The sequence below is a fragment of the Lipotes vexillifer genome, unplaced genomic scaffold (assembly GCF_000442215.2).
Source record: "Lipotes vexillifer unplaced genomic scaffold, Lipotes_vexillifer_v1.1 scaffold330, whole genome shotgun sequence".
NCBI lineage: Eukaryota > Metazoa > Chordata > Mammalia > Artiodactyla > Lipotidae > Lipotes > Lipotes vexillifer.
Genome location: NW_006775627.1, coordinates 1838979 through 1864074, shown reverse-complemented (window position 1 = coordinate 1864074; position 25096 = coordinate 1838979). Strand labels below are relative to the sequence as shown.

The following is a 25096-nucleotide window of genomic DNA, read 5'->3' as shown; positions in this document are numbered from 1 at the left end:
TCTTCCGATAAATTAATGTCTTTACCCCACTACCTTCTTCAGGTCATTTCTCAAATGTCACCTTTTCAGTGAGCTCCTCCTTGACCTCCCCCCCCCACCACCTCAGCAATTCCTATCCCTCTTTCCAGCTTGATCTTTATGATCAGCATTTAATCACTCTCTAACATACCACACAGTTGGCCTCTTTGCCTTGTATATTGTTGCTTCCACCAGGTTTGACTCTAAGGGCAAGGATATTTTTTTCCTCCTATTTTGCTCACTTCCGTGTCTCCAGAACAAAGTCTGTCTCATAGAAGTTTCTCAACAGATACGTGTTGAATGAATGAAAGAAATGAACCAAATACCGCCTTCTTCATTTGCAAATAAAAGGCCTTGATAAACTTGGACTAGGAGAGTATGTAAAGCTTGGGCCATTCCAATCTTAAGAGACAATGTTAAGTACAACTAAGGGAAGCGGCCTAGTTCGTAAGATGTTTATCAGTCATTATGTCTTGCTATATACCACAACAAATTTAGCAAATTTACTATTTTGTAATGTTATAATATTTCTGCCAGAGAAGAAAGGAAGCCTGCTCTCACAGAGAAAAGTTTGAGTGAGCTGTCATCACTGCCAGTTCTGTTAAGGACAAAAGCGGGAGGCAGCTCATCTCACACGGGCAGAAGCACGGTCAGGTCCATTGGCAGGCACTTGGTGGAACACACCTCTCACTAAGGTTAACCCATGTTAACAAGGGGGTCAGACGGGGTGGCACCAGGCTGACCTTATCGGTAATCAGAACGTTAAACTTCTTCCATACCAGTTGGTAAACAGCTGCAGCCACCAATCTCCTCTCCTCTCATTACCCTGGTCCCTCCTACAGAACTCTTCAGACGTCTCCATAATCCAGCATGAAAAGGGTTAAAGCCTGCCACCCAAACCCAGATTTTGAGTCAGAGTCACTGAAGCCAATTTTGATTGAATCAGAGGGTCACCACCCCGCCCCCCAACCCCGTGGGTGGGCCCTCAACTGCTGCTTGGACCTCTGAAATAATTAGGAGAAGGGCCCTCAGCGACAAAGAGCTGAGAAAGAAATGTAGTGATAGATCAGCAATATTTAAATATCATTTTGAACAGGACAAAGTTGAAATTAAAATCTTCTTATTGATGATATGTCTCTGTGTCCGGAAACCTTCACTTGCTATCTTATAAAAGTAAGAAATTTAGGGATTGTTAGGGAGAAGGCCAAAGATTCTCCTAGAACAATATGACATTTCATTTTTTAAAATATTGATCTAAAACATCAAAAGGAGTAGAAGATGTCATTTTATTTCTTGATGAGTTTACTTCTGTCAAGCCCTATTCAAGCATGCCTCATTCCTATCACAGACCTAGTTTATCAGTAGGAACACAGTAGGTGAACAATAAGTAATTGGTGAATGCATGAAGTCATGGCAGCATTTGATTTTTCTTCTAATTCCATGCTGAAAATGTGTTTCTTATGTTTGGACCGATTGCTTTCATGTAGTCTGATAGCAACCGGTGTTCCCCTTTAGGTCAGGTTCCCAGCCACTGTCATTTATTGGTCTGTTACCTGATAAAAGCAGTCACAACATGAATTTCTCAGACAGTAGTATCTGTTTAGGAGTTAGAGCTCTTAAATTCTGGTTATAATATAATAAAGCAAATAGCACAGAGATAAAAAAGGGAGGAATGTATACAAAGAGGCTCACAAATTTATATGGACCTAATAACTCAAAGACAGAATAAAAATAAACTCATATATTTCATTTATCACCCTAGAGGTCTTAAAATAAGCTAACTTTTTTTTGTACAGGATATTTATATTTCTATGGATAAAGAATTTAAAATTTGTCCAGATACACATATTTCAGTGTTACAAATGCTAAAACAGTTTTAAGAGCATTTGTGAAGACAGTTGAGGGAATGCACGTTAGATGGGCAAAGCCACGAACGTCTTGGCGGAGCACACGCTTTATAACCTTATTCCGTAAGATTTACCCCCTTCCTCTATTGTACGGGCATGTCATGAAAGCAAATGGACTTACGTTTCCAGACCAGCAACTGGATCATAGGGACTAAGAACGAAGACCTTTGAAGAGAACATGATTGTCACTGCATGTGACCAGGTCAGCTTATGTTACCTGCGTCACTAGATTCAGTGCTATAATCAATGGTAAGTGCTTACTAACTTGGTGATAAAAATGTAAATTTAACAACTGACATAAGATGGGCCAACGCTGGAGTTCTGAAGGAATAAGAATGGTGAGTTTAATCAGCATAGATTAGTGAAAGGAATATAAGTTTTGTTCTGAGATATGAGTGATATTAGTATTAGCATTCAAGGAAATAGCTTAATATACATTTCTTGTTGTCCTGTAAGACAGAGAGACAAGAGTTTTTAAATTTATTTTGTGTGTGTGTGTTTAAGGAGACTTAGAAAAGAATTTCAATCAGCTGAGCCGCAGCCAAAAGAAAATCAAACTTGGGAGTTATTTTGTGTTAACTAAAACATTGTTAATAAGACTAAAATGGAAGAACCCCAGGATCCTATGTCTATGGAAAACATCCTTCCCTTGGGTAAAAACCTGCAAGAAAGAAGGGGCATTTGAGGTAGAAGATCTAGGTGTTCCTAAATAGACTGTAGCCAAGAAAACTGGCGTGTACCGTGGGATACGTGTAGAATATACAGATCCAGCGAACAAGCTTGCTAAGAAGTAGACATACTAAACTACTGTGGTTATTTAAGTAAACACATCATGAGTTCCCATATAAAATGTTGAAAGAAAAAGAAAGAAGGGCGAGGACGGCCACCACGCATTCTGAAGCCCCGTTTTGTTCTGTGCACTTCAGGAATATGCTCCTTAATAGGCTCCCAATAGCTCTACTCTTGCATTTCTCAGGATTGAGCTACCCAGGATTTTGAGTGTGACTTTGTCTAATTGGCGAGAAGCTTACAGAGGGTTTGCAAGTTGGAAGGCAGCCAGTGTAATGGTTACCAAACACATGAGCTTTGGAGTCGATGGCAGGGCTTGAATGGGGAACGTGGCATTTATTGTCTCTGCAACCTTCTGCCTCCTTCTCCAGAAACTGGGAAAAGTAACAGTACCTGCTTCCTAGGGGCTGGGTGCTCACATGAAATGACCTGTGTAAGGCACTTAGTGCTGCACCTAGTATACAGTACATGCTCCATAAGTAGTAGCTAATGTTATTACATGTAATTTGTCTATTTTCAAGTATGTGAAAGTGTAAAAAAATAAGCAAATGATAGTTGTAGTGTAGAGGTTAGAGTAAAAAGTGTGGATAAAAGGTGGTACTTATTCTAAGACTGTACTTTCATTAGTGATGGCGGTGGTGGGAGTCCTATTAGGGTGAGTCTCAGTTATAATCAACCTTAAACAATTTAGGAACTTGTGCTTAGTCCACTGCACAAGCTAAATCCACTGTGTGTAAAACTCCACCTTTAAGTCACCGCAGGCAGCTTCATCATACCTTAAAGGAGTTTAATAAAAGCTAAATATTTAACACCAGTTTGTTAATTCTTAGTGAGGGGTACAGGGAAGTGAATTATAGTATATAAATCTGAAATATTTCATACATTTAATGTGAACAATTAAAATGAAAGAAATGCTTAGAACTGTCTTTAGCTTTTACCACCTAGCCAAGGTACATTTCCTTTGCTCAAATTATGACTGAAAATTTTTAAAAGGAGTCGAGATCAAATTATATTTAAGTCCAAAGGATTTACAACACAAGAAAACAGACAGGTTTCTTCTTACTATGGGAAAAGCACTTTGGCTAATAATTAGAGATATTCAATTATTTACTTTAGTTAGAGTCACTAAGTCTGCCTGCCTTCAGCAAAACCTGCACCTCTAACAGGAATGTACATCACTGAATTTTACAGTCTGTGAAAAGAAAAATACTGCACAGAGAAACAGAATTCACTAATGAAAATGGCAAGGTCAAGTTGAAAGCCATGCCAGATAGTTAATCCTTCACAATTCACATCCAGATCAGAATTCACTGGTTCAAAATGGAACTAAATTTAGCTGAAGAACATAGAATTGAATGGTATTCAATAGATTTACTTAGGACTAGCTCTGTACTTATCATTAGATAACTTATTAATCACAGTTGAATTATAAGATGTGGGTCACTGAAATCAATATATTCTGATTAAGAGTGAAGAATACAAATAGGAAAATAATAAAAAAAAGATTCAATCAAAGGATGGAAATACAGTGGCCCAACTTCAATCAATGACATCGTTAAATGTTTCTTTTTTTGTTTTGGCTGCGTTGGGTCTTTGTTGCTGCGGGCAGGCTTTCTCTAGTTGTGGCGAGCAGGGGCTATTCTTCGTTGCAGTGAGTGGGCTTATTGCGGTGGCTCCTCTTGTTGTGGAGCGTGGGCTCTAGGACTGCAGGCTTCAGTAGTTGTGGCACTCGGGCTCAGCAGTTGTGACTCCCAGGCTCTAGAGCACAGGCTCAGTAGGTTTGGCCCACAGGCTTAGCTGCTCTGCGGCATGTGGGATCTTCCCGGACTAGGGATCAAACCCATGTCCCCTGCATTGGCCGGCGGATTCTTAACCACTGCACCACCAGGGAAGTCCTGTTAAATGTTTCTATTAGAAGCTTTTGGATTCTAGTTTGTTTATAATACGATTTCCCGTGTGAGGAGGAGTTGGGTTAAAGAGAGCTTAAGCAATTTCATAAAATTGTCTTAAAACTCATATAATATTCTTTTCTTTTTAAGGGACAGACTCCTATTATCTTTCTCCAATGCAGACATTCTCAATAAATGCTATAAAATATTATAAAATACCTTATAATTGACATTAGGGTTTCCTAATTTACTATGAATTAGTCATTAGTATCCTAATGACTGAACTTTCACATAACTGAAGATCAAGCTTTAACTCTTAACTCTTGATAGAAGAATTCTAAAAATAATTTTATAACTTAAACAACAAATCAATTTTCTTAAATGTCAAAACATATAATTATTATACCATAGTGAGTGTAATATAGAAGTATAAGATATTCTGCTGAATTTCAAAATAGGCAAAGCTCTGAAGGTAAGTTTTTCTTACTACAGTGAAATCAGTTTTATTATTAATTTGATCATAAAGTTAGCACAATCTCCTATGAGATGCAAACAGTGCACACATTGATGAGGAAAAAAAGAAAAGAAAAATTACTGTAAATCTCAGCTACTACAGGTCACTTCATAGAAGTTTTGGTGTCTAGCCTTTTACCTTATACCTGTATACACACACACACACACACACACACACACACACACAGATGCACATGTGTTGTGACTTGTATTGGATGAAAGCATACATGCCAGTTTCTTTCTTTCTTTGTAATGTTTTTTTCACACAACATGTTATCTTTTGGTGGGTCCAGAGCAAGTTTATTTTGCTGCCTTGAATCTCCTTGTTCTACACCATTTTGCCCCTTGGACAGCACTTCCTCCAGACTCCTAAAAATCTAGGACTTATATATTCTATTTTCTTATTCTGTCTATAAACCTGTTTTAACATCCTTCATTTATAGCACTGAAAGTCTTGCTTAGGTCAACTTAGATTTTAAAAAGTCATCAGTGAAGGGGTATAAGAAGTAGGGGTGACATTCCAGGTACCAGATTATTGAAATTAGGGAAAGAAGAAATAGGGCAGCACTATCAGAGCCTGGAGCTCTTAAATCCACACTATGTAAGCAGGCAACTGTTCTGCCAATTTTAAGGGTGTTTATCAATCTGCTGAAATAAATTCTACGAGAGGAAGCAATGAGACTAGAGCTGGATTCACTTACAGGTATCTAAATAACCACCACCACTCTTCACTTGTGACTTTTTGAGTTACTAACAAAAAATTAAATCTCTTCAGAGGATTCTGAGTGGCTGCGCTTGCCACTAGGTTTCTCTCAAAATCATCTAGTTTTAAACTCACGATTAGTCAGTGATAACATCTGTGTTCTCTGGTTAACAAACTCATTAACGTGAGCGTATCATCCTCAAATTTTCTGTCTTCAACATCTTCTAAGTGATGCCCAAAACACTTGTGCTGACTTTGGTGTTACAGTTAGGAGTTCAGGGAGAAAGAGCTCAGTTAATCAATGTTTCATTTTGCTATTGTTCTTTAGGGTTCAAAAATCTTTAGAGGAGTAATACCAAGACTAGATACCACTGTCTGGTAACACTGATCAAACCAAAGGTCCCTGCAGCAGAGCACTTTCATCTGTTAAAGCCCAATTTTAAATGACAACAACAACTTTTATAAAAAAAAAAAAAAAAAGATTTTATAATACCAGAGTTGAAAAGATTTCTGGAAATTTAATTACAAAACGTTATTCTACAGAGGAGAAACCCAAACCATAAAGAAGTTCAATGGCTTGTTCTCCAAGGTAGAAGATGAAGAGGACAAAAGATGACCAAAAGCCAAGAAGAATAGGCGTATTACAGATCCAAGACTCTCTCTCTAACCAGACTAGGGTTTCTTCTGCCACAATATAATTCTTTCCAGCCCTTCTCCACGCATATCAGAATAAAGCCAAAACACGAATTTTACAACCTGTGTTACACCTGTGTTCGCAAGGGCTTTACATTCTCTCCCTGAGGCAATCTGCTTTCATTTCATCAACCCTCCAATACTTTGAGAAACCGTGTAACCAAGTCTTATTAGTGGTAATCCCTTATAACATTTTTTAAATGCCCAAAGATGAGGGCCTGAGTAGTATATCTTGAATGAAAAAAGACAAAATGAACCAGGAAAAAGCAGAGATCAGGATCAAGTTAAAAAGAGGATGGTGGGGCTTCCCTGGTGGCGCAGTGGTTGAGAATCTGCCTGCTAATGCAGGGGACACGGGTTCGAGCCCTGGTCTGGGAGGATCCCACATGCCACAGAGCAACTAGGCCCATGAGCCACAACTACTGAGCCTGTGCGTCTGGAGCCTGTGCTCCGCAACAAGAGAGGCTGCGATAGTGAGAGGCCCGCGCACCGCGATGAAGAGTGGCCCCCGCTTGCCACAACTAGAGAAAGCCCTTGCACAGAAACGAAGACCCAACACAGCAAAAATAAATTAATAAACTCCTACCCCCAACATCTTCTTTAAAAAAAAAGAGGATGGTGGTGGGTTTCCCTGGTGGCGCAGTGGTTAAGAATCTGCCTGCCAATGCAGGGGACATGGGTTCAAGCCCTGGTCCGGGAAGATCCCACATGCCGCAGAGCAACTAGGCCTGTGCACCACAACTACTGAGCCTGCGCTCTAGAGCCCGTGCGCCACAACTACTGAAGCCTGCGTGCCTAGAGCCCATGCTCCGCGACAAAGACAAGGCACCGCAATGAGAAGCCCGCGTAACCATGGTTCTCTGTGGTCATAGTGATCAAACAGAGGGGTGTCTAGGAGCAGGGCAGGAGAATACCCAACATCTATAGGTTACTGATTTAGGGCCTCAATGAGAGTAAAGGAGAAATCAAGGGAACAAGCTGGGGCCAACTCAGTTCATCCCAGAAAGAGAGTTAAGGCTGTATGGCAGGCATTATCCAAGTGACCTCACCATTTTATCACTGTGGCTCCAGGAAAGGGGCCAGCTTCTCTCCACCCTGACCTCTGTTAACATGCTGGTTACCAGAGAAAGGCAGGTCTTTGAAACCATGAGGTCCCAAATGTCACAGTGGTAGAAAAGCTAAGTAGAATTCATACTATGAGAACTTGTAAAGGAAAACCCTAACACTGATTATTTTCAATGATATTTTATTAACTCAGTATACGTATTTCAGAGAGGAAAGCTAGATAAGGAAGATAAATCCACACAAATTCCACAAATGACCTATTGTTCTTTGAATAGTACTGTTCTTTAAAATTTAGCAACTTTATAATGAGCATAGCTCTTTACATTTAGGTCAGAGGTAAAGCTGGCAGAAACCTAAAAAGTAATTGTTCAGAGGATTTTCGTGAGCATTTAATGAGCAACGTGGTTGAGCCTTGTCTGAAATATTAGTAAGTGATATATAAGCATTAGTCATTACTTCTGCTCTTGTGTGATTACGACCCTTTGAAAATCTGATGAAAACTACAATACAAAGTATGTCTTTTATCTGGGGAAGCCTTAAAAGAGGAGGAATATTAAATATTATACTGCACTGGTGCATTTCTCTACTGAATGAAACAAGTCATATTTTTGGAAGTACAGACAGCTGTATCCTGTATATCAAGCTGAAAATGCCATGACAACCACTGTTCCTAGGCAATTGGAGAATTATGTGTAGTCCACTTTCTATATAATATAAGTGGAGAGTGGAGGTAAAAAAAAAAATCAAATGTTATGAGATAACCTGGAGAAAAAACTAAAAAGGGGCATATTTCTTAAAAATTATAAATGCTCTATTACAGCAACCTTAATGACTGCATAAAATGACTAGATTAAACTCATTAAGTGAAGCTAAGACCAAATATACTTGCACATTTCAAAATCATATAACAATCTATCATTTTATCTGCTTGTAAAGCATGATAAATATTAAAAGATGAAATTGGGTAAAAGATGAAAAATGTCAAATATTTTTAAAGAAACAAATCAGCTGTTAAAAAACTAACACTCTAAGTATTAAGTTTCACTTGCATAATAGTATATGGCAAAGAATTTCAATTTCTTAACATTTGAGTGTTTGCAGCAGAATGCAAAATGAGACCAAGTGAAATGCCCAATCAAGAGCATTCCTTATTGTGTTCCCAGCCAAAAGCCAATATCCTAAAGAAAACAAGGTGCCATGCTAGTAGCCCGGGAAAAACAATTCACTGTTGTGTACTCACATAACCAAGCAGCAAAGCCATACTAAATATGAAAAAATGAAGAATTCTCCAAAAGGTTCTGTGAATTCAATGGGTCAAGATTACCTACAGCTTCTGTCCAACTTTTCTTCCTCTTCTTCAAATGTAAAATAGGCAAAAAAGGTTAATTTGTCAATAATACTAGGACATCCTTTGGCCACTGATTTCATTAAATGTGCTCTTCACAGATACTTGGTCAGCAGACACGGGACGGAAACTAGATTTCTGAACTTAGTTTCAATCCCAGAATTCTAAGTCACTTTTAATTTAAGTCAATGCCACTGCATTTCTGACTTCTGTCATGTATGAAGTAAATGACAATCTTATGTAAATAAGTATATGCATTTTATGCAGTAATACATGTGATCTAGTCCATGTAAATGACAGCATGAGCCAGCTCTTACATATGTTGTTGTGCAAATGGCATTTCACATCTTCAGGCAGAATCATGTTCACATAGTGCTTAAAGAGTACAGGAAAAACTGCCAGAAAATTTCTAATTGGATAGTTTTCTCTTCCAAATGAACATTTCCATAGAAGACAATGTATTGCACCTTGACAAAGAAAATGACACGAGACCTGAAACCATGTGAAAAGAGTACAGGGAGATTCAGGGACATGCAAAGGACACTGTAGCAATGACAGTAAACTATGTAGTCTTTAAAATACATTCTTTAGGTGGATAGAAGTTTAGATGCAGAAATGTTCCCCAAAAATGTTAAGATAAATTATCTTACTAACTGGGATCATCATTGAATCCTCTTTGGAAACTGCACAATCGGTTGCCAAAATTAGCTCAGAAAATCAACAGCCTTTTATGTGAATATTTTCAGTTGATGCTCCAAAATCACTATCCGAATACCTTAAGTTGCCAGTATTGAGAAATGCCTTAGAGGAAAGAGGCAAATTATTAAATATAGACAGCCAAAAAGCATAAAATAGATGTGGTTGACAATATTTTTTCCAAGCTACAGATAGACTGACTTATCTGTAAGACTAAGGCAAATATAATATCAATGATTACTTAAAAGAACATTAAGATAAAACCTCAAAATGAATAAAACTGTGCTAATTATAAATCACTTTGTTATGCGTTACTGTTATTTATCTCTCTAGCTCTGTTTTCAGGCACTTCACCCACAAGAGATAAGCATTTGCTATTTCTAATATAATGTAACTATTTCCAATATTTTCTTTCTGCTTTATTCAAAGGACTCTTTGGGGAAAAAAACTGGGAAAAATCAAAATGCGGTAGTTCTGTTAAACAGCGCACCCTTGTGGTTTATCTTACCACCTAAACAATAAAAATTACAGGATAAAGATATATCCAAAATTCTTCATGGACTTGGAAATGATTTTTGCCAGGGTTTTTTCCAGTAATTTTTTCCCCAGCTTGGCATTACTTTTAATCAGTAAAAATAGTGCCTTTTTAAATTTTCATTTTCAAAATGAAATTGTTAAAATAGATATAAAATGTCTACAGTGATAATGATTCTTTGATTTTAAATTTCAAAGAAGCAAACAGTAAAATAAGTAAAAGTCATCTATACACTTATGTTTTGCTGAGTTTCCTGAATATTTTCATCTGACACTATAAAAAATTTCAATTCGGGGCTCAATTTTATTTATATGCATTATATAATGCACACTACCTTTTAGTTATTAGTCCTTAAGCTTTCAATACAACCTTGCCAAAATTCTGGCTTTTTTGTAAAAGCTTAAGAAGAATATTGCCAAGAATTACTTGGGCCAATTACTATAAAAGTAAATGTAAGCAATTTTTAAGTTATACAAGTACTTCTGAAAATTTACCAGATCTACACATGAAATACTAAAGTTTTGTTGGACAGACATTCTCATTGTATATATCAATACTATACCTGACTGTGTGAAAGCTGTGGTTAAAAGTTTACTTATCAATTCTCTTGAACACCTACTCTGTTACAGAATTTCTCTGTGAAACACAATTCCCACCCTCTGGTTTGGAAGAAAAAAAGGGGGGAAATTTAACAATGCTATAAGCTTTAAACAATAAAATAACCTTAATGTTTATGTTTAGAGGATGGGGTACCCACCCCATAGCATGTTATATCCATCAATGGAATATTTATTATGCAGCTTTTAAAAAGGGAAGCCCTTTATGTACTGATAAGGATATCAAAAATATATCATTCAGTATCAAAAAGTGAGGTATAACATAATGCATGTAACATGTGACCATCTGAGAAAAAAATCATATGTAGGTTGAATACTGGCTTGAGTATATATAGATTATGTCTGGAAGAATATACAAGAAACTGTTAGTGGTTGCCTCTGGGCATAAGAATTTGGCTAGCGGCAGGGTAGGAAAGGAGAATTTTCACTGTATTTTCCTTTTTATCTTTAGAAATATATATCATATGAATATACTACCTGCACATATACATAAATTAAAACAAAATAAAAAGGCACAAGAGAGACAAATTCAGAGAAGGTAAGATCACTTCATCTGATAAGGGGCTAATATCCAAAATATATAAAGAACTCACACAACTCAATAGCCAAAAAAAAAAGAAAAAAAAAATGCAATTAAAAAATGGGCAGAGGAACTGAATAAATATTTTTCCAAAGAAGATTTACAAATGGTCAATAGGTACATGAAATGGTGTTTAACATCATTAATCATCAGGGAAGCACAAATCAAAATTACATTAAGATACCACCTCATACCTGTTAGAATGGCTGTCATCAAGAATATAAGAGCTACGAAAAAAAACAAAAAAGAACAATATAAGAGCTTCGTGCTGGCAGAATGTGGAGAAAAGGGGATCCCTGTGCACTCTTGGTGGGGGTGTAAATTGGTGCAGCCACTATGGAAAACAGTATGGAGGTCCATCAAATAATTAAAAATAGATGATCCAGGAATTGCACTTCTGGATATGTATCCAAAGGAAATAAAAATAGGATACTGAAAAGATACCTGAACTCCCATGTTTACTGAACCATTATTCACAATAGCAAGATATAGAAACCACCAAAGTGTCCATGTATGGATGAATGGACAAAGAAGATGTGATATGTTAAAAAATAAATATATGTGATACACACGTGTGCACACCCACACACACAGAGGAATATTATTCATCCATGAGAAAGAAGGAAATCCTGCCCTTTGTGACAACATGGATGGACCTTGAAGGCATTACACTAAATGAAATAAGCCAGACAAAGAATGGCAAATACTGCATGGTATCACTTATATGTGGAATCTAAAAAAATCAAACTCATAGAAACAGAAAGTAGAAAAGGTGGCCTGGGGCTAGTCGGTAGCGGAAATAGCAATTGGTAAAAGAGGGCAAACTTTCAGCTATAAGATGAATAAGGCCTGAGGATCTAATGTGAAGCATAGTGACTACAGTTGACAACATTGTATTATATAATTGAAATTCGCTGAGAGTAGAACTTTAATATTGTTACCAAAAAAGAAAAGATAATATGTGAAGTGACGGATATGTTAATTAAATAGATAGTGGGAATTTTTTCACAATGTATTTCAAATTACCTCAATGTGTACTTTAAATAGCTTACAATTTTATTTGTCAATTATATGTCAGTGCAGCTAGAAAGAAAGAGAGAAAGGGAGGGGTGGAGGCAGAGAGAGAGCGAGGGGAGGTGGAAAGGAGAGAGGGAGGGAGGGGGGAAGGAAGGAAGAAAGAAAGGAAGGAAAGAAGGAAGAAAGGAAGGAAGGGAGGGAGGGAGGGAGGGAGGAAAGCAGAGCCCTCCATACCCACCAAATTGTTATGCTGGTAGAGGACCTTGAATGCCTAGAAAATAACAGCCAGCTATCCAAAGTTTCTGAACTGGGAAGTGACAATTATAAAATATAAATGTGGCAGCGTGCCACATTCTTTGTCTTCTGAAGACAAGAAGGGGGAAGACAAGTTAAGTACTGACCTTCTCCTTACCCTCCTGGCCCTGGATTTCCCTGAGGCATGTTTTTAGCAGAGGGAATGGAAGAAAGGGACAAGGAGATACTGTGAAGGGAAACTGAATGAAGGGTTGGTCACTAATTGGATGTGAAAAGAAAAATAAAGGACATCAAAGATGATCTTGAGCTTTTCAATCTGAGAGAAAAAAAAGTGAGGTTGATTTTAAATACGTTGATTTCCAGGTAGTGATGAGTCAATAAGCAACCGTGAGTTCAAACTGCGAGTGGAACAATATTGGGATTGGAATACAAAGCTGACGTATTCATTTCATAGGGCTGCTGTAACAAATTGCCATGACTGGGCAACTTCAAACAACAGAATTTTATTCTACCATAGTTCTGGAAGCTAGTAGCCTGAAATCAAGGTGTCAGCAGGGCCATATCCCTCAGAAGGCACTGGGGGAGAATCCTTCCTTGCCTCCTCGAGCTTCTGGTGCCTCCTGGCATTCTTTGGCTTGTGGCAGCACTACTGCAGTCTCCGTCTCTGTCATCACATGGCCTACTCCTTTGTGTCTCTGTGCCCGTGTCTCCCCTCTTATACCAACACCAGTCATTGGATTTGAGCCCAACTTAAGTCCAGGATTATCTCATCTCTAGATCCTTGACTTGGATGTATCTTTTGGGGGGACACTATTCAAAACACTACAACAAACAACTCAACAAAGAATAGATGTTTTCTCTGAAAGAGTAAATAGAGGCTAATACCGTGGATTCAGGTACCTCCAAATTTAGAAAATGGGTACAGGAAGTGGTGGCAAAAAAAATAGGAGAGAGCTGAGATATAAGAAGAGAATTAGGACCAAGGAAGAGAGAAAGGACTTCCCTGGTGGTCCACTGGTTAAGACTCCATGCTTCTACCGTAGGGAGCACAGGTTCGATCCCTGGTCGGGGAACTAAAATCCCATATGCCACATGGCACAGCCCCTGCCCCCGCCAAAAAAAAAAAAAAAAGGAAGAAAGAAAAATCAAGACCAAAGGGTGATCTAGTCCATCAAATATGGCAAAGAACTTAAGAAAATAAGTGCTGGGATGCCCGGGAAGGGAAGAATTCATATGAGCATACACATGTACATGTACACATACCCACAAACACACACAGAACCACAGCTTAATTGTTAAGAATTTTTGTAATGAATAAATTTTTAAAAAGTGGTTCTTCAGCTTCACTAGGGAAAAACAAATAATTCCAGGTCCTACTAAATAATACATCAAAGAACTATCCAGATGTCCAGATCAAAGGAAAAAATAACTAGAAAATTATATAAAGATGTCTAGTTCGCCAAAGGCAACATACTAAAAAAAAAATTAAAAAAAAAAATTAGTCCTTAACACGGGGGCATCAACTGGTGAGAGCAGAGAGTGGGAATCAAAAGAAATGGCTTTTGTCAAGGTCACTGGTAGCATGGCCTAGAATTTTAAGAAGCTGACTGTTAGAAAGACAACGTAGACCTCTTCAGGCTCCCAACACAAAGGACATTTACTGGAATAGATTGGATGAAGTCATCTGGAATAAAGGTTTGTGAGCAGGGGCTAAGATGTATTTCTATATAAAGAAGAAGACAGACTTTGGTAACCACTCATGAGTATGATAAGTTATACTCTTACAGTACAGTTTTATGGTAATTAAAAATATAAAACAATCCTGAAAGTGCTACCTTTTAAATGATTCACTATGAAGAAATGCAAACTAGTTATGGCCACAAAATGAGGTCTCTGGGACCCTGATTTGGTCCCTGCCTCTCTCCCCGTGCAAACTCTGTTTCTTGTGCATGCCCAGACTTGCCACAGCCCTGACATTCGCCGCATCTTTCAACGGGATTCCTCTGGCCTGACTAAGGCACTCCCACATGCTTTTTAAGGCTGAATCCAACTACCAAGCAGTTACCCTGGAAAATTCTGTAGTAAATGATTCTATCATTTGAAAAAATAACTATCCTCCTGATGGGCAAGGTGAGACTTTATACCACAACCATTAGACAAGAGACCCTTATAGAAATAAGAAGACAGTTTAATAGATGATTTTCCAAATAACTACCAAGTTCCAACATTTTTTATGCTCATTTCTATCTAATCCAGTTGCTACTTTCTAAAGACACATATGAGAGCTTATCAATTACAATTAAAAACTATAGTTAAAATTTTTCTAAGGTTAAGGAAGTACAGAAATGTTTATTAGTTGGTTGAGAAGTGTTCATTTACTTGAGCATTGGATTTACTAAGCTTCCAAGGGGGAAATAAAACCCTTCAACTAGATACAAGAAAACTTCTTGGTTTCTCAAATACCTCAAAATAAAATTTGGTCTCAGAGTTACTTAAATCATTTGATTACAAGCAATAAAATATATGGTCTCATGTTCAATCACATTTACTTAAAACTTCGCTTGTAATTCACCTGAATAAAGCAAGGAATGTACAGACTTCATAGGCATGAAAACTTGTTTGCAAATGTATTTCTACAAAACAGCATGCTCCAGGAAAATTTGGGATTAAAGAGAGCAATAGTGAGAATGTTTGAGAAAAAGGTACACCTAGAACAGTGCCTTGAACATAAAAGTATATGATAGTAACTACAATATATGCTATATAAAGACTCTTTTTTATTATAGAGTATTTATGTATCAGGCAGACACAAGGATTTCCCCCCCGAGAATCTCAGAGTCAGGTCAAGACATGACTATATCTAGTTAGAAACCCATGAATGCAACATAAAAATTTGTTGCTGTTTAAAAAATAAACTTTCAGGCTTCCCTGGTGGCTCAGTGGTTGAGAGGCCGCCTGCTGATGCAGGGGACACGGGTTCGTGCCCCAGTCCGGGAAGATCCCACATTCCGCGGAGTGGATGGGCCCGTGAGCCATGGCCGCTGAGCCTGCGCGTCCGGAGCCTGTGCTCCGCAGCGGGAGAGGCCACAACACTGAGAGGCCCGCGTACGGAAAAAAAAAAAAAAAAAAAAATTTCCATTCCTAATACATGCATCATGCAAGAACCTCCAGTTGGGCCTTAATAAACCAGGGCTTTAAGGTTTATGGATGATTTATTTGCTTGTATATAAAAGCTACTTAAAACTGACATATTTATTCTTTACTGCATTGCAGAACTCTACATATAGAATCTCTTCACAGTACCAATGTTATTAGTAACTAGTTATTCATCTTATTACATATTTGTAACTGTTACTATTAGCAGCCTATGTGGAAAAGGACAAGTTAGTTAAGAGGAAAAATGGATGGTCCCCTGCCCCATCCTAAAAATAAAAAACAAAACAAATTTACGTACCTCCTCTGTTTCATCCAGACTTGTAGATTTCACCACACAAGAAGCTGGCCTCTCCTGGATGTGAGCAAGGTCCTGGGGGGCTCTCTGAGACCCTGGCATTGGAGGCAGTGGAGCACGCCTCTTCTTGGGTGCATCCGATGGCAGGGTGTTTGAAATATACTGTTTGGTAATGGTATTGCTCCTCGTAAAAGCTGAACGATGCTTACTTACTAGAGGAGTTGCAGGGGCACTGGCGGTCTAATAAAGAATGAAAAAGCAAAATCTACAGGTAATTCCAAGACGAAAAGCACGTGCACTTAAAAACGTTAGAAGAATCTTATAAAATGCTACATAAGAAAATACGTACTTGCTCCCGCTTTTTCTTACTGCGTTGAAAAAGGCTGAAAAACCCTTTATTTTCTTTATCCTTCATAAGGTCTAGGTTTTGTGATATTTGGCAGGTCTCTAAAATAGAAGAAAAGCACCTTACTTTTGCTTGAGGGGTTATATGTTCACCTCCGAGGTGAACTATCCCTCAATTACTTTCCCTTGATAACTTTGTCTAATGATAAAAGCTACTAATTATGCTCTACTATGAACGACGCACTCTGCTCAGCACCTCATATTTTAATTAATTCTCAAAGCAACAAGCAAATTTAGTATTATTGTTCCTGTTCCACAGCAGAGGAAACTGAAGCGACTCAAGAGTCTGTGTTTTATCCATAACTACCAACATTTCAGAAGTAAAAAGGACACTTCGAATTAAATGAGATATGAAGTTGCTATCGTACAGTTTGTCCCTTTGTTGATTTTGAATTATATATTTTGCCTCAGAGCTAAACTATTCTGAAATATTTAATTCTCCAAAACATGATTCATTATAATTACTCAGCACTCTGTTAAATGTTTTAAAAACTTTATTTCTTTAATCCAGTGATTCTGAACTGGTGGTGATTTTGCATGCACACACACGCACATCCCGCCAAAGACGTTTAACAAAGCCTAGGGACAATTTCGGTTGTCACAACTAGGGGAAGGGTGAAGAGAATGTGCTACTGGCATATACGGGGTACAGGCTAGTGATGCTGCTAAACAAACTACAATGCACAAGACAGCCCCCCAGAACAAAGAATTATCTGGCCCAAAATGTCAACAGTGCCGAAATTAAACCACAATTTAAGCAGAATGGCAAACGTCAAACCTCAAAGTTGTATAGGTAATATTTCATTTTCTAAAAAGTGTTTCCTAATGTCAACTGAAAGGGCCAAAAACAATGACAAACCCAGTAGTGCTGAGTCACCCTTGCCCAGACTGTCTCTAAATACCATTTCCCACTTAAAGGGACCATCTCAGGAGCCAACGTGATATGGTTTCTCCTGGCCAAAGTCAGGACAATTTGGGCATCATAAGAATCTCTCAATAAATTGAAACATAGCACATATGTTTAATTCTATGAATTCATAATGATACTAAAAAAAATAACTGATTCTCACTGTCCATTGTTTTAAAAATTGATTAAGGCAAAGAATCACACTCTTATCCTGTCTTTTCTGAATGAACTCTAGCTAGGTAGACAAATAGCTGACATAGAGAAATCTTTTTTAGAAATATCTCAACCGATAATTAAAGGAATATTTGTAACAGATTATATTTCTTTTCTAACTCCTAATTAACCAAGACATTGGCAATGATGTTCTCAGCAGCACTATTCACAATAGCCAAAAGATGCAAACAACTTAAATGTCCATCAACAGATGAACGGATAAAGAAGATGTGGTACATTATATACAGTGGAATACTACTTGACCATAAAAAGAATGAAACAATGCCATTTGCAGCAACATGGATGGACCTAGAGATTATCATACTAAGTGAAGTAAGTGAGGAAGAGAGAGACAAATACCATATGATATCACTTATATGTGGAATCTAAAATATGACACAAATGAATCCACCTGTGAAACAGAAGCAGCCTCACAGACAAAGAGAACAGACTTGTGGTTGCTAAGATGGGGTTGGGGAGGGGGAGGGATGGAGTGGGAGTTTGGAGTCAGTAGATGCAAACTATTATATATAAAATGGATAAACAACAAGGTCCTACTGTATAGCACAGGGAACTATATTTAATATCTTGTGATAAACCATAATGGGAAAGAATATAAAAAAGAATGTATGTATATGTATAACTGAATCACTTTGCTGTACAGCAGATATTAACACAACATTGTAAATCAACTATACTTCAGTTAAAAAAAAAGACATAAGCAAAGATTATTGATGGCTAACATCAAAAAAAGATAACTTGTTATTACAGGTCTGTTAATGGAAATACACAATACCATCCATGAAATATTCTTACCAAAAATATCTCACCCAAATCTGATCAAGTCTCTAGATTTAACAAACAATTTACAGGAAGCAGAGGATAAAGAAACATGTTAAGTGGCACCACAGGATGCAATCAGCAAAATTCTGAATGTGGGAAACACCATAAGACAAATGACCTGGTTTCTTCAACAGATAAGTTGCAAATTTTAAACAAAGAGAGAGAGACACACAGGAGTGGGGATTTATAAATTTTAAAAACATTTCTCCTATGAAACACATATGGGTTTTATGGTAAACCACAGTATAATTTCAGTGACACTGGAGACAAAGTACTATATATTGACATTTGTGGGATATATCTGTAGCAGAACTTACAGCTCAATGTAAAGTATCAAATACATAGCCCTTTCTTAGGAGTAAATGTATAGTCTTTTTATTTAAAGGAAATGTTTAAAAAATTAAATAAATTATGACAAAGTAGGAGTTACTCCGTGGAAGCAAACATAGTTAACACCAATAAATACATTAATGCAATTTTCCTCAATAAGACACTAAAGGAGAACTATATTTCACAAATTAAAACTTCATAAATCTGATGCTTCAAATATTAAATAAGCACTATGCATGCTATACAATGCTGACAATGCTAACAATGAATAGTAATAGACATGTGGACAGCACTTTGTGGTTAAAGATTTTTTCACAAGCCTAACTCACTCTTTAGAACAATCCTATGAGGTGGGTGTCACAAGTTATTATTCTGATTTCTTTTTATAAGTTAGGGAATGTAAAGAATTGGAAGCAGATGGTACTATCTCATTACACATCTGAGGCCTTAGTGATGGTGACTAGAGAGTCTGAATAACTTGCACCAAGAAAAACAGACATTAAATAGAACTGAATCCAGTATCCATTTAAAGATGATGTGTAATACCTCTGACTTTTTTTTTTAAGAAATGCTACTATTTCATTTTAAGATAGACTCCTCCACTAATTGAATGTAGATATACAATTAAATTTAGTTGGAATGGTAAATAGAAAGTTCACATGGTGATGCAGTACAATAACTATAACCAGAGTACTCATGTAGTTATTTTTGGTAAAGCAATTTCCAGGGATCTGGGCATCCTCTACTCTGGTTAAACTCCTAAGTCTTCGCCTAAAGCTCACTTACAGGGATCATTACAAGTCAGAGTTAAACACTAAGACAAGGAGTTGAGCTTACTTAGAAAAGCAACTCAAATACTGTAGTTTCCTATTTCCCAAAGAGAGGCTGTAAATAATTGCACACAAAGTTCTAAGCCTTCTGATAATATCAGACAAAATAAAGAGGCAGGAGCATTTACAACATTTGGATTGACCCTGTAGATTTTGACATTGTAAAAGGAGCTTTTTTTACATTTTCCTATTACAATCTCTTAAGATTATGTTCACAACATTTAATACTCTGCATAAACCACATACTTACTTTTAGCTGGAGGGGATATTAGAAATCAATGCATTCAACACCTTCAAACTGAGGCCAACAAGATTATGGAATTTGCTTTCGGTTATGTATGTAGAGACTGGCAAAGTTAGAAGCAAAGGCCAAGTACAAGTAACAATGCTGTTGCTGGAAGAACCAGAGGACACTTTTTCCTACCTCTAGATTATTATAGAAGTAGAAGGTGAGATCCGCACAAATAAAGCCATTTGCCCTATCAGTTTGCCAATGAGCTTGAAAGCTAATGTAGTGTCAGAATTAACATGCCTATCTTCTGATTATTAGCCAGTATATACTTTACAAACATAAGAATTTTCAACTCCTTTTATTAGGCTAGTCTTCATGACAGCCGCTAAAAATAAATAATCACACTATTACTGATGTGGGCTTAATTCTTGGAATTGAGAGGCTCATTGTGTTATAAAAAAATTGGAAGTGGTAAAGAAAGAAGATTCCAATAATCCAATAATGTATAATGTGTACACTTTATTAAGTTTTTTTTAGTAGGGGGTAATTATTATAGTAATCAATTATCTGAGCCTATCCTTTTGTAATGGGGAAACAGATTTCCAGACTTTATTATTAATGACTAATTTTTAATAAAGTTTTCCTCTATGAAAGTAATACATTTCCATTAAAAAATTATATAATATAAAGAAAAGAAGGATATATATAAAATAGACCTCTGTATAGCCTTTAATAAAGTTTTCCTCTATGAAAGTAATACATTTCCATTAAAAAATTATATAATATAAAGAAAAGAAGGATATATATAAAATAGACCTACTGTATAGCACAGGGAACTCTACTCAATACTCTGTAATGACCTATATGGGAAAAGAATCTAAAAAAGAGTGGATATATGTATAACTGGTTCACTTTGCTGTACACCTGAAACTAACACAACCTTGTAAATCAAAAATTTTTTTAAATAAAATAAACTTTAAAAAAAAATAAAGAAAAGGAGGATGAAAAAAATTCACCCATAGCCCTACCACCTAAAGGTATCAACTCTTAAATTTTTTTTGTATTTCTTTTCAGAAATTTCATGTAAAAGCTTTTTTTAAAACATACTGTATTAAACATTTAAAAAGCTTTAAAAGCTGATTTTAGCATAAGCACTTTCCATGTTATTACAAAATATTCACAAACAATTTAATGCTTGCAAACATTTCCTATGATGAATATACCCTTATAATTCTGAGTAACTGTTTCAAAAGAAATAATCTGAGACTCTTCCATGGAACCAAGTTATCAGTATATGTACACAATAAAGATTGTAGCAACATCATTTTTTGTCTGAGAGCCAAGAATATGTTTTTGTTATTCTTAAGATGATATTAACTTTCAAACAATTATTGAAATGTAATTACTGAAATTAAATTCAGAAATCAAGGTAGGGGGCTTTAAACTATTTTTCAGGAAATAAAGACCAAAGACTTTCTAAATTAAAATCTTTTACAGAATGTACATATTAGTAATGATAAGAAAACAGGTAAAATTAGCAGCTTGTTTTCAATTTACCCAATAGAAATAGAGATTTCATATTATAATCTGTTTCTACTGATTCATGTGTCTTACCTTGTAAAGATGACTTATTGAAGGCAGTAACAGAAGTGGCTACAGAAGGAGGGGGTAAAAGAGGGTAAATTGGCTGAAAAGATAATGTTTGTTCAAGTATAAAACATCACTGAGTTGAAATAGTCATTTATGGATTATTTAAAGCCACAATCTCAGGATAAAGTTTGAAGTTCTCTATATACAGAGGATGTTAAGTAATCATTCTTCACTAAACTTTTATTTCTCCTAATAAAACAGATTTGTGTTGAATAAACTTGCATTTTTCTATCAGACATCATAAGAAACCAACATTATCTAAAATCTCCGAATTTTAATACATTATTTCTATAGATTTACACTCTAAGCTATTCCTATTTAGAAGATTTTTGTAGTAGACTGATTCATTTTATAAGCCAGTTGATTTTGGGTGCTGAACTTAGAAAAAAATTTGTCAAGAAACTCCCAAATTTGAAAGATAATTAAGACTCAGACAAATCCATGGTGAGTCTATTGTAATTCACATTTCTTTAGAACAACGACTTTACATGTAAACTTTAACTTTCTGTTTAAATCTTAAAACCACAAAGAATTAAGTTAAATTGCAGCCCAAATATTCATAGGTAGATGGAAAGGTGTAAAATGTGGATGACAGCTAAGAAAGACGTGTTTTTATTCCAATATGAATAACTTAACTCAAGTTAAATTTTATTGCATTTAGTTTTCTCTTCTTATTCCCAGTGACATGTATTGCCTTTACTACAGGATCCATTAATGTGCCATTATGAACTTGAGAACACTTACACATAAACACAAAACATGCACATATATGCACCAAATGAATAACATGAAAAGTCTACTTACCTCTGCTGACATCCATGGCATATAATTCTCTTAGTCCCAGCTCATTAAGAGATTTTGTCAAGTCGAGGGGCTCCTGAGACTGATAGTCCTTCAATAATAGTGTATGTAATGGATCAAACTCACATTTGCTGCATATAACAGGGGCAAGTTCTTCAAGTGGTGCATGTGGGCTAACTCTCACTATCGTCTTCTGCGTTTTCTTAAAATTGATCACTACTCTCACAGTTTTCTGAAACACAGATTAAAGCCAGAGTTATACCATGATTTACTGAAACAAACCTTCTACAATGACATCTAGAACAATGAGATAATCTACAATTATATATTGGTATGATAAACAGTGTTTTTCTACTTTGTTGTAAAATTTTCTTTTTGATTAATGTTACTTCCTAAATCCAAACCAGATTCTTAGAAATAGTTTGCTTATTAAGTAATCTAGATTAAATTCATAACTCTTGTAAAGTATTAAGTAGATTTAAATCCAAAAAGAAACATAAAAGCCTCATATCTAGTCCTACAGATGTTTTTGCTTTATTCCATATAATATTTACTTTAAAATTAGCAAACAGGGCTTCCCTGGTGGTGCAGTGGTTGAGAGTCCGCCTGCCGATGGAGGGGACACGGGTTCGTGCCCCGGTCCGGGAAGATCCCACATGCCGCGGAGCGGCTGGGCCTGTGAGCCATGGCCGGTGAGCCTGCGCGTCCGGAGCCTGTGCTCCGCAACGGGAGAGGCCACAACAGTGAGAGGCCCGCGAACCCAAAAAACAAAAAACAAAAAACAAACAAACAAAAATTAGCAAACATACATAATAATAGAATTATATATGTTTTATTCTACTTTTTTTAGTTGAGAAATATTTATCTTTCTAATGGTCAGTTGTCTCAGTGAAAATAAAAAGGGATATTTTAATTAAGACATTAACATTTTTGAACTTCTCTTATTTGAGGTAAGATAAATGAGTTAATCCATTATAAAGAGCTTAACACAGTGTCTGGCACATTGTAAGTTATCAATAAGTAAACATTAACTATTGTGACTGCCTATTGTCACTATTATTATTACTACTTTGGTTAATTTTAATATATTAGTAAAGAATATTATAATAGTCCTCATTTAAATATTTAATACTGCTAATTCGAAATTATTGAGAAGATTTTAAGTATCTCCACATTTTAATGTAACTGAATTAAATTCTATATGTAAATGGAATTTAGAAACATGTGACCATCTTAAGTGAAACCTACAGATTGCAGGTCTTCAAAGTTTAACATGTATTCATAAAACTAAAATACCATATATAGTCCCACGTTATAGCATAAATAATACTATTTCCATTTAGATAAGTAGCATGTATATCTTGCTAGAAAATAGCCCCATATCCTGGTGAATATTTAATATTCATATTTTATAGAAAGCAAATGTTTTAGTATTATCCAAAAAAGTTAATTTTTTGAAGAAAATATGAGAATGTATTACTCAAGTCATATGTAAATGAACTAATTTAATATGTAAACCTTTATATATTTTGTGAAGTTAAAAATGGTTAATATCATTCCTAATGAAAGAGTATTTCTAGAAACCTATAAACTTCTACCCCTGTTGCTTACAGAAAAAGAACAATTTTATAAATAAAGGAGAATTGATGATATTAGAATCACTGTGGTTAAAAATTTTTGCTTAAAATTCATACATCACAAAAAACTGAGCCATCATGTAGCTCAAATTAACAATAATTTAAATAAATTACAACTACGGCTTACCAAGTACAGAGAAGCCAAAAAATTATTTTAATAAATTCTTAAAGGAATTTGTATTAAAAAGTATAAAACCTTTTTTTTTAATATAAACACTTTTTAAAAGAGTAGCTTAAAATATAGTCATAATTGTCAGATTCTGATACTGTCATATAGATCACTTTAGAGCATCTAAAATCTGCAGTATTCCCCAAATTCTAGTTAATCCAAGGATAAACAACTAAGTGAATCGTAAACAAAGTGGCCCAGGAAAACACAATAGCCATGTTTACGTCAAATTTGACCAGGAAAGGCAATTTTATTTCATTTGCAATGAGCTGCAGATAATGACTAAAAAAATCAACCTAGTATTTTAGCTGTAAGACACCAAAATTTACAGTGAAAATCTTACCTCTGGTATTATAGGTGTAGGTTTTTTCTTATCCAAAATTTTTGGCTTTAAAATTACTTTTTCTACCTCCAACATTCCTATTGGTGTGTTTGGCTTAAATTTAATGGGGTTCTTTTCAGCTGACAGCAGATCAATTGTGTGACTTGATGGATTTAAGTGATACTGTGCACAGAGGAATATCAACAAGTCCATCATAGGTTTACTGTAAAACAAGAGTAATGCTGATCATAGAACAATTTCATTAACTGTTAAATTTATTGTTTCAAGCATTTTTCCTAGGGCCTCTTGTCCTCAGTAGATAAAACAAGGCTGCAAAATACTATTTGTGAAAGCAGCTTAAAAATCTAACTACAAGCTACTTAAGCAGACAAAATTATAATAGTTTAAAACTTCTGAATAGTATTCAAGAGAGCTTGGATCCCTGTGTTGGTTTAAAAATTCTGTATATTTTATCTGCCAACTTGTCTTCATATCATAGATTTCAGTAGAAGGAAAAGCCCTTCCTTATCCAAAAGCAGTCACTTGGTTTAGCAGATGCTCCTTTACAATGTCATTTGGAATATGAGCAATCTTTAGCTTATAAACTGGTTCTCATAAGCATAAAGTATTATCACCCTTTGGGCTTTAGAAAGCATAGAAAGAATCTACATGAGGAAGCCCGCA

General features: G+C 36.0%; 1 protein-coding gene across 1 annotated transcript in view; it reads right to left on the bottom strand.

Moving 5' to 3' along the window:
* The window catches only part of COBLL1 (cordon-bleu WH2 repeat protein like 1), a 158763-nt gene that overhangs the window by 24594 nt on the left and 109073 nt on the right, over nt 1–25096 (bottom strand). The window contains exons 3-7 of the mRNA XM_007450070.1: nt 24434–24635; nt 22288–22516; nt 21448–21486; nt 16423–16520; nt 16077–16313 (exon numbers count right to left, since the gene is read on the bottom strand). Of these exons, the coding sequence (XP_007450132.1) occupies nt 16077–16313; nt 16423–16520; nt 21448–21486; nt 22288–22516; nt 24434–24635 (805 nt within the window). The remainder of the gene's footprint in view (nt 1–16076; nt 16314–16422; nt 16521–21447; nt 21487–22287; nt 22517–24433; nt 24636–25096) is intronic.